We start from the raw sequence: 12,080 nt of genomic DNA, 5'->3' as shown, positions 1-12,080 counted from the left end.
CTACCAGATAATGTAGCAAACATGGATAATTATGTATTAGATTTTGCACAGCATCACACAGAATGATAAATGGTAAATGCACTGGTTCTTCTATAGTGATTTTCTAATACACCTGAGCACCCATTCACCATTCACAACCATTCATACATGCATTTTTTCCTTTCTAATTAAAATTCACACACATTCATACGGATACATCCGAAACTAACTTGGGGTAAGTATCTTGGATATTTAGCATGCAGACTGGAGCAGCCAGGGATCAAACCACCGACGTTCTAAGTAGTAGATGCTCTACATCTGAGCTACAGCCACCCCCATATAGCGTGACAATGAGAAAAGCGAATCATGTCTTCACTTTACGATTACATCATTCAGCTCATTCAGATTAAGAGTCCAGCCCAAGTCCAAGTGAAGTGTTACAAAGAGGAATTTATAACAAATAGCTTTACAAGCTTAAATTCATGGAGATTACTGTTGTATGGAAACACCTAAAGAAAATAATAACAATATACAGGGAAAAAGCAAGTGCTGCATGGCTCTAGAGGTTTATCCAACAGGTGTTTATTAGTAGTGTGAACACAAGCTCAATATAAAAAAATTAAATTAAAAAGGAATTGCTAAATATAATTGCCAAAAATCATGTAACAAGTTTATTCTTGGTTTGTTTTGCCTGCTGAATTGCTCCAAGAATAAACTTGCTACATGATTTTACCCTAAACAGACTGGCTCAGCAACCCCTCCTCCTCCCCTCCGCCTCCTCCTCCCCTTGTTGTTTTTTTATAAAAAAAAAAAAGTAGAGCTTTGGTAACACAGCATGGGGTTTCAAACGCTGCTAATTGAAAGAAACCCCCTAAAAATGGGTTCATAATTAATTTTTATCCAGTCAGTACTGGATCCTGTAAAAAGAGAACTTCTTGCTTTGTAATCAGCACCATGCACAAAGCTGTGAACAACACTGTAACTCCCCACTGCAACGTTAATGGTTCCTGAAGCTTTACTTTCATTTTCAAACAGGCTGTGCGCTCCCTAGGGGAGATCATTCAGTGTGCAGAGCCTAAGGGGGCAAAGAAGGAACCTCTTAATAGAGCTTACTAATGGCAGTTTCCACGGTTACCGCCTTCAAAACAAAACCCCAGTTACCATCCCAACATCACCGGGCCTAAGAGCATGCAGCTCAGCTTATTCAGAGTCTGGTGACAGGTCCAATGAAAGCCTGCTGTGAAACAATGCCTGACTGACTGGAGCGAATCCAGTTATTTATTCTCCAACCCTCCCCCTAAAAACGCTGATGTCACCTTTCACTTTCCCTACCGACCTACAAGCCAGCTGACAGCGTCACTGACTTTCTCAACATGATCCCCTGCGTTGTGCTGGAAAAAGATGTGGGTGATAAACAACACATCATTCATTTCTCACAGTCACAAGATGACACTGCACATTAATAAAGAATAGAGCCATTCATTCCAGCCATGTTATTTTTATCTCTACTGTGTATCCATAAATAGCACTTCTATTAGGATATGATAAAATGTTGTTCCTGAAATAGCAGATGAATAAACAAGTTTTGAAAGTGGGGATGTACACAGCTGCACATTTGGCATTTAGCTGCAATGTCGCCAAAAGTAAACAGGAAAGAAACACGTGTATGAGAGTCATCAATGTGACCAATAAACCTGTTAGAAGGTCACAAAGATATTTAAGATAAAATAAATTACAGCAGAGTGTTTGGCAATACACAGTAAATAAGAAACCGAGTATAGAATAAGCAATTTATCCGACAGGTTACTCTTTTTGTGTGTTTTATTACACAACTTCCTGAGTTTGATGTGTTGTGATGGATTGCTTCCATTAGCTGGAAAAGGTTTTTAATCAGCTAGGAAGGATCATAACTCTAGTGACAGAGGATTTGACAGCAGGGTGGCAGCAGCACATTTCTTGAGAATACCAAATGTTGCTTTGTTCTTGTAGCAAAACAAATAAGAACAGCAAAGAGTAAAGAACACAGCTCAAAGAGCTTTCCAGTGAAAGACATGTAGGCCCATAAAGCCCACAGAGCGAACTAGAAGTCAGTGAATGACTAGATTTGGTAGTTTTAGATATATTCACACTATGATTATATACATAATTGTTGAATTGAAATGATGACTGACCCACAGACTCTGTGCACCTGATTAGTTGTAATAGCTAAATCACTGTCCTGATCAACCTCTCTCTGCATTATTAATGCTGAAGCAGACTAAAATTAGTACTGGGAAGCAAACTGGAAGAGTATCGGTATTCCAGTTTTTCAAGCTTGACGAGAATTTTTCCAATACTACTATACCGATGAACAGGAAAATAGACAAAACACCCACTGTGGCTTTTCAAGGGTTTCAACATACAAAATTACCGACTACCAGGAGCGTCGTGGAGCAAACTCAGAGGTTCTAATTATATGACACAACAATTATTAGCAAACACTTCACTCTAAAGGAGAAAACAACAAAGCAACATAAATCATTTGACACTAGCGCATGATTAATACAGGATTTTTAATGCCGATAACATTACTGCCCTCTATTGGGCAAACTATGCAATGTAACACTCTTTACATAGTTGAAGGGTGTTTCTGTCATTTTTTATCCGTTGTAAATTCTGACACCAATAGTTTATCAAGTAGCTAATAACAGCCAATATAATCAACTTGCTGATAAATTGACTATTTGTAATCCCCCCCCCCCCCAAATGATGCCACCGAATAGCAAGAGAGTTAATGCTAGCTACCAGCTACTAACAGCTGTCCTGCAAAGTTTGGAAGAGAAAGCTGAAAGGAAGTTTGTCTTAGCTCTGCTGTGGAAACAGTAAAAGCAACACAAAAAGTGACATTACACTAAAAGCAGAACAGGCCATCTGTTTAGGACTGATTATAAAGACCTCATTATATTAGTAACAGAACCTAAATGGAATTTATTAATTATTTCGATTTTTTTTTACTTTATAAATTTATTTTTTCATGACGACAGTAAAATTCATTATATTCTAGAAACTCCTGAAAGGTGAATGGGCCAACTAGCAAGAGTTCTATACATCTGGAGGAGCAATTGTTGGTCAAAAGTGTTGGTGCTAATGGCCACCTGCAAAATAACCGATCTCATTAAGATGAGTGAGCATCAACCTTTACTCTCTATACCACATCATCTGAATATAAATTAGAGATGGACCAATCCAATATTACATATCGGTCCGATAATGACCTAAATTACTGGATCGGATATCGGAGAGAAATAAAAAATGTAATCCGATCCATTAAATATCACAAAAGCACCTCACAAAACTAGCGACACAGCGTAACCCGGGTCATGACCTTAGCACGTCGGAGCGGTGTGCGTCTCGTGATAGAGTGGCGTGCGAGACCTGTTGGCGGTCTGGTTGAGCATTTGGAGCCTCACTACGTGCTTCCAAACCAGAATTTCATTTTGGAGAAAGCTATCCCAGAGAAGTAAAGCAAGTGTGTAAGTTCATCTCTGAATGTTCGTAAAGCATTCCCACGTTAAGCTTAACAAACGATATATGGAGCGACTGCCTCTCTCTCCCTCCCTCTCCTGTTGCTACTTCAAATTGAAACTGATCAACGATCAGCTGATCGGCTTTTCTGTCGCGACCCCCGTCTCTCTTGTTTGTTTTTCACCCACTTTGCGGCAGAAAGAGGAAACCAGGCTGAACAACAGCAGCACGTTTAAGCTTGATAAGCTGTTGTTAGAATTTATTTAAGATTACTTTCTACACCAGGATCTAGCAAAGTTTTGCCAGGGGGCCAGGTAGGGGATTAACAGGGAAAGGGGGGCACAAAAACATACTTTTCTTTCTAATTCTCATGTCTAGCTTTTAATAAATAATTATCTGAATCTTACAACCAAAGTTTTCATCTGATGTAAAATGTATAGAAATCCATTATTGTATATAGTAACTATTAAGTCAAATTTATAACCTAGAAAGCTACTGTACTTTTTCCTTTGCAATTCTGTTGAAGAAAGATGTTGAATCTATTTAATTACTGTAGAAAAATTATAGACTTCTGTGCATTTTTTTTTTAAACACGTGCTTTAAATTCAAGTTGATTACGTCAATTAAGCATTATGGGGGGGGGGGGGGGGGGGGTCCCTATTTCTTTCTTCTTTTTTTTTTTTGCTGGCAACCCTGTTAGTTAGGTTGTTTAATATTTCCACTAAGTACTCTTTAAAATACCACAATAGGGAGGATGGTGTAGGTTTAAGTTTATTAGATTGATCAGTGTTGCTGAACTATGAATATATATATACCCTATATCGGATTTATATTGCTATCGGCAGATATCCAAATTCATGATATCGGTATCGGACATAAAAAAGTGGTATCGTGCCATCTCTAATATAAATACGGATTAAATACTGTACAGCGAAAACTTGATTAAACAATGTTTGACTGAAACTGTTTAACAGATTAAAATGCTAATGGAAAAAAAATGTCTTTTTTGCATCACGTTTATAAGATCGGGTCTATAAAGAAGCAACCTAAAAGGGAGACGTGGGTGGTCAAACTTAACACATATAGGTCAGAGACCAGCCAATTTGACGAGGAACGCATCAGACAACTGAAATGGGTGCATAGTATAAACTATTTTCCTCGAGTTAACAGATGTGTTTGTTTGGCTAATAGCCTTTCATTGAAGAATAATCTGAGGACATAGACGTGAATGTAGTGGATATGGACAGCTGCGAAGCAACACCTGCATGACGTCACAGGGAAGTTAGACTAAATCTTTTAATCACAAAGCAGACAATGAACTTCTTTTTTTTTTTTTCTAAACATTTCTGTGTGTTGATCAGGCTTGCCCGCCGCTAAACAAAACTCCTGCTTAAATCTGCTTAAATCAACAACTATCCGATGTCATAAATGCTTGTTTTTTTGGAAAAGGAAAAAAAGAAGTGGTAATGTCCTTGAGCTACAGCGACGTGATGTGAATAAACTCAGTGGGAACTGTTCGAGGATTTACAAGTTCCTACAAGACACCTTTAAATGAGGCCTCTGACAGCTTGGCACAAAGACAGTGTGATTGATGGGTCTGCTTACCTGCAGAAAGGTAGCTTTGAGGAAGTCGCCGTGACACATGAGCAGTGAATGGAGTAAACAGCTGGAACTTTTGACCCTGTACCCGCTTTTGATCAACACTACGCCGCTCTGTAACTCTGCCATTATGTCACACTAATTGTTCTCTTGTTTGAGTAAAACACATTATTGCACTCAGGTTGGAGGCAGGCTGTACTGCCAACACTGGTCACACTTGAAGTCTCTTTGTAAACAGAGGACAAAGTTGATTCATAAAAATAATCTTTGCAATTATGCAAACAGAAAAGTATTACACTTGAAGGAATGACCTCCAGAAAGGTAGAAAAAAGTGCCTTTGCCTGGTCACGATGTGCACATATCATGTTTTGCAGCAGAGCTTGCTTTCGGATTGGTTGAAGGTCCTGTTTACACTTGCACGATGCCCTCTGTTGGAAACCTGCTTCTTTCTCCTCTGTGCTGTTAGTAAATCATAAAGATTAAGATAGTTTTTCTTTTTTACCCGCTTTTTCTGGAAGAGAGGTAAAATGTTAACCTGAAATGTTTATGTGAAAAAAAATGCACTAATCTTGCTAATCTTAAGGATTTGGATTTCAGCAAACTCATAATATCTTCTACTTAATGCTTAGAGTGTGGGTTTTACGGGGATAATTTGTGGAGATATTGTGCTTCGAGACGGCTGAAAAGACACGAAGAGGCTTTTGAAAATGGATGTGAGGATTAGAAATCTTAACTAGGAGGGGGACGCCGCTCACTCCCTAAGGGGCTGGAATTTCTTCACTCCACTGTTCCCAGCTAACCCCCACACCCTCTGCTCTTACAAATAACAGAGCGGCAGGAAAGGCTCTTTAATTATAGGAGGTGTGTGCGTGATGTGATGTCTTTTAAAGCATAATAACCCCAACTGTAATTAGGAGCATTTGATGCGGCCGATGGCTGTCACTCAAAACCTGTGAACACATTTGCTAGAGGGCAGTCTGACACCTCCCAACTGTTTCTTTAGCCAATCAGGAGGGCAGTGGTAGCGACCTGAAAAGTTTATACATCATGAAAGAGGGCTCCTGGTGTCTTCTAAATAAGATCCAACTAAAGTAATTCATGCGCTACTGGCACAAGCAACAAGCACACCACTAATTAAACACTCAGAGCACGCTGGATGTTCAGTTGGCCTACTTTAAGTTGTTTTTTAAAAAATCTGCTCCAAGGCAGTACGATAATCACTGGGAGGATGGTAACAGAGATGGGGAGGAGTCATGCACCTCTGATCCAAGGCTCACTGCACACCTAAAAAGAGCGCGGCTAGGATGTGAATAGAGCTGCACCCAGTGTTGTGATGTCTCTTTGGCACTTGACATGCTCCACTTCCTCCATAAATAAAGCAGGGGGTTAATCCAGGTTAAGTGGCTGGATAAAGCATGCTAAAATATCCTCTTTCTGGTTTGGTGCTCACAGTTTATACAAGTTTGAGAGTTTGCATGTTCAGATTGTCTCTGTTGGGTCCAACAAAAACTTAAGTGCTCCTAACCGGTGAAAATATTAAGGCCCCGGATTAATCGTCCTTATTTAACTGCTGATAATGTTTTGATAAGATGAGATTTTAGCTGGTTGTCCATTCACAATAGACACACCTGTTGTTTATGTTATCTATGGCTGGCATGAGTTCAAGACATCTTGGCAGGGGGTGGAGGTGGATGACTGGGCATGCGGTGTTTGATTGGTCTGCTGTTATCTGCAGCACCTGAGGCATTTCTACATACTGTCACATATATAATTTAGTGCAAAAAAACAGCAAGCGGGTTTAACTGGTAAAGTAGGTGGGCCAAAAGTCTCCTAAAAGCAGATAATGATCAACAAATACGGCTGTTAACGTGTAAACTAACCCGAAACTAATTTACCACTCACCACCTGTTAAGATATTTATCTGCAGTTTATTTTTCTGTTTGCTTCTTTGTGATTAGAACTACTTTCAGTAAGAAATGACTACAGCCTGATGATTGTATGGATATAGATAATTAGCATAAAACTGATTATAATATAATTACATTTATTGCTCTTCAACCATAAAGTGAGGCAGATATTTTCAAACCTTTTACTCAACTGTTATATTCTACAGGCTCATGGGGTGTAACTGAGTGAAGTGTGCTGGACAAACAGTGGAACAATGTCACAGATTCTTTGTGTCCATATAAAAACTTATTCATACTCTATACTTTATGAAGATATAAAAGCCCACTCTTGCTTCAGGTCAGGGAGGTTTGTGGGCATTCACTTATGCACAGCATTTTACTCAGATTGAAATCTGGACTTTGACTGGACTGTTTTTTCAGTCACTCTGTTGCAGATTTGCTACTTTGCTTGGGATCATTGTCCGCTGGCATGGCTAATATTTAACATTCTAACTGAGGAGTTATGTCTGAGATTCTTTGAGCACTGCAGAGCCTGACCTTGTGGTGAATTTTCTGGGATGTCCACTCCTGGGAATATTGATATTCGTCTTGAAGGTTATTCACTTGTTATTCAGTCCTTCTCATTGTATGAATGATGAACTCCAAATTGTTTGGAAACAACTATATAACCTAGGGCTGGGCGATATGACCCAAAATTCATATCTCGATATTTTTTAGCTGGATGGCGATATAAGATATATATCTCGATATTTTTTTTTTAAAGCCATAAGTTAAGAACAAAAAGAGAGTTCTTAGTCACACTGTGTCCCAGATGTCACACGGGCACTTTTATTTACATACAGCGTAGATGTACATGAAGAAATTACTCAAAAATAAATTATCAGCATTTATTAAATAATCATGGTCCATAAATAAAAGAAAACAATGTTGTTTTTGTGCATAACAGAAAGCTCACAATTGTGCAGTCAAAATGTAAACTAATAGACGCTGAGCATAATAACAAAGAGACAGATTTCACAGCTGCACCACGTCGTTAGCACCACCGCGCTAACGACATCAGCCAGCTTAGCAAAGTCATATTAAAACATTTTTTGACAGATTGCTGAGCGCTGTGTACCACATAAAATCGGTTCGCGGTCAGTAAGCACAACCAGAATTCATACATAAGGCGCACTGTCGATTTTTGAGAAAATGAAAGGATTTTAGGCCGTGCATCCCCTCCGGGCTGCATGTCGTTAGCGCGGTTAGCTCGCTAACACGTTGACGCCGTCCAGCCCCACGCACGGTAACTCGCTAACGGAGATTTTCCGCTTTCATCTTGTCATTGCCTGCAGGTGAAGCTATGGGGGAGGGGGAGTTGTGTTCAGTGAAGGAGAGGCGAGGCCGAGTAACGTTGCGTAGAGACAAAAGTGGACGAAAGAGAGGCAAACCTGCGGCTCCACAAGTATAATTATAACGTAACATAGACTATATCGATATAAACGATATTGTCACATCTTATATCTCGTATGAAAATATATCGATATTTTTAAAAAACTCGATATATCGCCCAGCTCTAATATAACCCTTCCCAGACTGAACAAACAGCTGATATCTGTCCTCCTCAGCAACTAACACACCTGAAGCCTCCAGACCTGCAAACTGATAAAACATCAGCGTTCAGCATATTTACAGTTGCTGATGCTCAGATAATCAAGTACATGTGATTAGCAGCAGATAACTCCTCTGGATACCTATATGATTTCACACACTGGTTCTATAGGTTGCCTTAGTTTTTGTTAAATGACACATTAATGACATTAATGGCTAAAGACCAGATGGTTTTTTTATGTATTGATACATAAAACATTAGAACTGAAAGAAGATGTACTCAGAACATCACTGTTCTGAGGTTTTGGAGATCTTATTCAATTTCGTTCTGCTGAATTCCTTTAGTTTTTATTGCTATCTTAATTCCTATTATTCTAGTGATGTTGAGTTTTGAATTCTTATGTTTTTGTTGAGTTTTTCTAATTTTTTGGCTCCTCTTTTAATGTCATTTTATTATTTAGCATAATTCTAATGCTCCAGGTGTTTTCCCGTTGGCCCTTCCTCTGTCTCATCTATGTGTTAAGAGCTCATTATAGTCACCACAATGGTTGTGTTACAGGCAAACAGTGCAAATCACTACAGGTAAGTCACAGTTTCCACATCTGGTTCTAAACCCTAATCAGTCCCATCTTCCCCTTCATCTTTATCAAAGTGTTTTGTGTTGTTGTATTAAATTGGAACTCTTGATTTTTTTTGCATGTGCTTTCTGTTTCATTTTGGGCTTTTGCTTTAGCCAGATCACAGGTTCCCTTTTTGCTCAGTGACTCACTTCACATCACTTTAATCTAACTAGCTGTTTGGCTCCCAGGAAACCACAGAAAACCATATACTTTTCCCTTCACAGAACATGAAATAAAAGTGAGATTAGAATTCTTCTTAAGTGCCTTTTCATTCCCACATCTTAAAACAGACCACAAGTGTGCATTATCTTTTGTTTAACTTTAATTGCAGCACATGCTTTTCTTACACCACAGATTCGCTTCTGTGATAATGTTAACATTTGTTAAGGGTGTAACAATTATGAAACCAAGCCAGAAACTGCAATAGAGAAGTCTGTAACTGACTTATGGAGACAAGCTAAGTGTTACTCACTTAATCCCTATTCTATAATTCACAAAGAAAGAAAAGTGAAGGACACTATAGTCTTACTTTACAAATATGTCATTATTATTGAGCCACTGCACTTCCTGTATCAGCGTACCAGCATTAGTACTGTGATATTGGCAGATTGGCCACATGCAGTGTGTGTTCCTTAACAGCACATGAGGTGCACATATTTTATGTGCACCTCATGTGCTGTAGATGTATCTATTTATTCAATCTAGCAGCTTCTTCATCACTTAAAATTCAAAACTGCTGTAGCTAGTGAGGCTGGTGTAATGGGATGGAATTGTAAGTAAAAAGTAGCATTTGTTTAGGTTGGGCATAATTTTGTGTGTGAATCCTGTTAATCTGATATTTTCAGTTTAAGTCTATATGTATCTATGTGTATGTGAGCAAAAGAGCGCTTTGGAGGAAGTCAAATGACTTCTATGGCTTGCTCAGAGACAGACAATTCAGGAAAGCATATTACTGTCATAGAATCTGTTAATGGAAAAGATTCTGATGTTGTTGTACATTTGCTCAGACATTTTTAAGAAATCTCTAACCAGATAATAAAAAGGGAAAACTGTTTTCAGCTTTTAAAGTACTCACCCTCCTTCACTCTCTGCTTCCTCTGAGCTCCGGCCTGTAGCTCTGGCCTCAGCGACAGTGGCTGCAGTTCTTTTCCTTCGTGTTGGCGTAATCCTGTGCAGAGAGCCAGTTCGCCGCGCCTCTTCACGTCCCCTGAACTCCTCTCTGACCTGGTCTTGCAGCGATGGCAGAGCGTTCTTCAACGCCTTCATTTCATCCTTCAGCTCCGACACACACTGAATCAGGGCTTCAAGGCGATCCAGCACTTCGGCCTGACCGCTGGGCAGACCAGGACCATCCACCAGCGTGAGACCATACCCTTGCTCATTAGTGCGGTGAAATTGGAATCCCGGGCACGAGCCTCTTCGCCGAGACCTAAAACTTTGGTAACACACCACAGCCAAGCTGACACCAGCCACTCCAGCCAACGCTCCCAAAACCAGTACCTTGCTGTCTGTCTGGGCCATCCTGCAAACCTGAAGATACGCAAAGAAAAAAAACAACCTGAGGGTCACTGACTGCAGAAACTTTGCTGTGAAAGGAAGATTGTAGTTAATTCTTTTGAGGCTGCGGCCATCCCTTTTGCTTTCACACCTTTTCTTACCACACTTCTCCCTTCTAGTCAGCTTTGCATGAGTACATTTTGATACAACACTATTGCCAACAAGCAGCCATTTCAGCATTGACCTTCTGTGGCTCACCCTCCCCATGAAGGGTGTCTATAATTGTCATAAGCGCAGCTCTCATGCCAGCATTCTTCTACATGACTGTGGTTTTGTGAACTGAACTAAACTCAGAGATATATTGTATTTATACTGTTTGAACAGCCATTTCCTCAAACTCAAAATGAGTTTAATATGTTATGATAAGTTTGCTACATTTTTTGAGCTTTTAAAGTGCTTGAAACACTATAGCTTCAATGTAATGGGTTTAAAATATATTTGATTTTCACATCCTTAAAAAAATGATGGAAAATATTGAAAATTTATATTATATTTATATTTAAAATGATATATTTTTTTCCACCATGCTAACAGAGAAAAACAAAAGCCCTTTCACTCACATGTGTCTCATGACTTGCATGAATGATCAGTGTCTGAAAGGAGCATTGTCAACACTGATTTCAATAAGTACTTAGTTCTTGCAGAAAGATTTGCCTGCACAGGGTCTACTTAAAGTGAAGCAAGGACACAACAGCGAGAGTTTAACTATACGGAAAACAACATTCCCCTGTTTGGATAATAGGCTATACTTTGCTTTCTTTAAGACAAATGATCATGGCATTTAAATTCACATTACACTTCCGTCCAACTTTAGCATTTGAACCCCTTTCTGATTAACGAAGCACCAGATATGAAACACATAAAACGAGACTCTGCCAGCACTGAAAATTTCTAACATTGGTCAGCAACAAAGTGTTTACAAAGACATATGCTAGTAGTGGCTAGCCTCAGATAATTGGATCAACACATAATCTTCAAGGGAGCGTGTCAGCCAGCAGTCAAACAGCAGCTATTGCAGCCCGAGCACATTAAGAAATTTAAAAGCTTTCACGGTTTTCCTTAGCAGTACCCTACGAGATACCACAGCTTCACTAGAAGCACAGAACATATCTGTGTTAATTAGCTTACAATATCATGAAGTTATGCTGCTAGCTCTTAGTCGCCAGTTACCAAACGATGTGCCAACGTTAAAAACAGAGCGACACGCTAACGTCACACAGATACAAAAACATAAATTGATCGCTTTCAGTAACAGAGAATCATCTCGAGGTCTTACATGAACAAAATGTACGTAAAAGTAATGAAAAGTGACATTAATATACAC

The 12,080-nt window shown here is 39.3% G+C and overlaps 1 protein-coding gene across 4 annotated transcripts in view; it reads right to left on the bottom strand.

Annotated features, from left to right (window-relative positions):
- The window catches only part of LOC120741655 (regulator of microtubule dynamics protein 2), a 38,940-nt gene that overhangs the window by 24,930 nt on the left and 1,930 nt on the right, over nucleotides 1-12,080 (bottom strand). For 3 of the 4 annotated variants that reach the window (XM_040044631.1, XM_040044633.1, XM_040044632.1), the window contains exon 2: nucleotides 10,275-10,729. In XM_040044631.1, coding sequence (XP_039900565.1) covers nucleotides 10,275-10,720 — 446 coding nt within the window. In that variant the 5' untranslated portion in view covers nucleotides 10,721-10,729. Of the gene's footprint in view, nucleotides 1-10,274; nucleotides 10,730-11,884; nucleotides 12,046-12,080 lie in introns of those variants that run through there. The other variant, XM_040044634.1, reaches the window with a different exon arrangement.

This window comes from Simochromis diagramma, unplaced genomic scaffold (genome assembly GCF_900408965.1).
Source record: "Simochromis diagramma unplaced genomic scaffold, fSimDia1.1 OVJJ01000486.1, whole genome shotgun sequence".
NCBI classification, from domain to species: domain Eukaryota; kingdom Metazoa; phylum Chordata; class Actinopteri; order Cichliformes; family Cichlidae; genus Simochromis; species Simochromis diagramma.
This window is presented reverse-complemented; position numbering and strand designations above follow the sequence as displayed.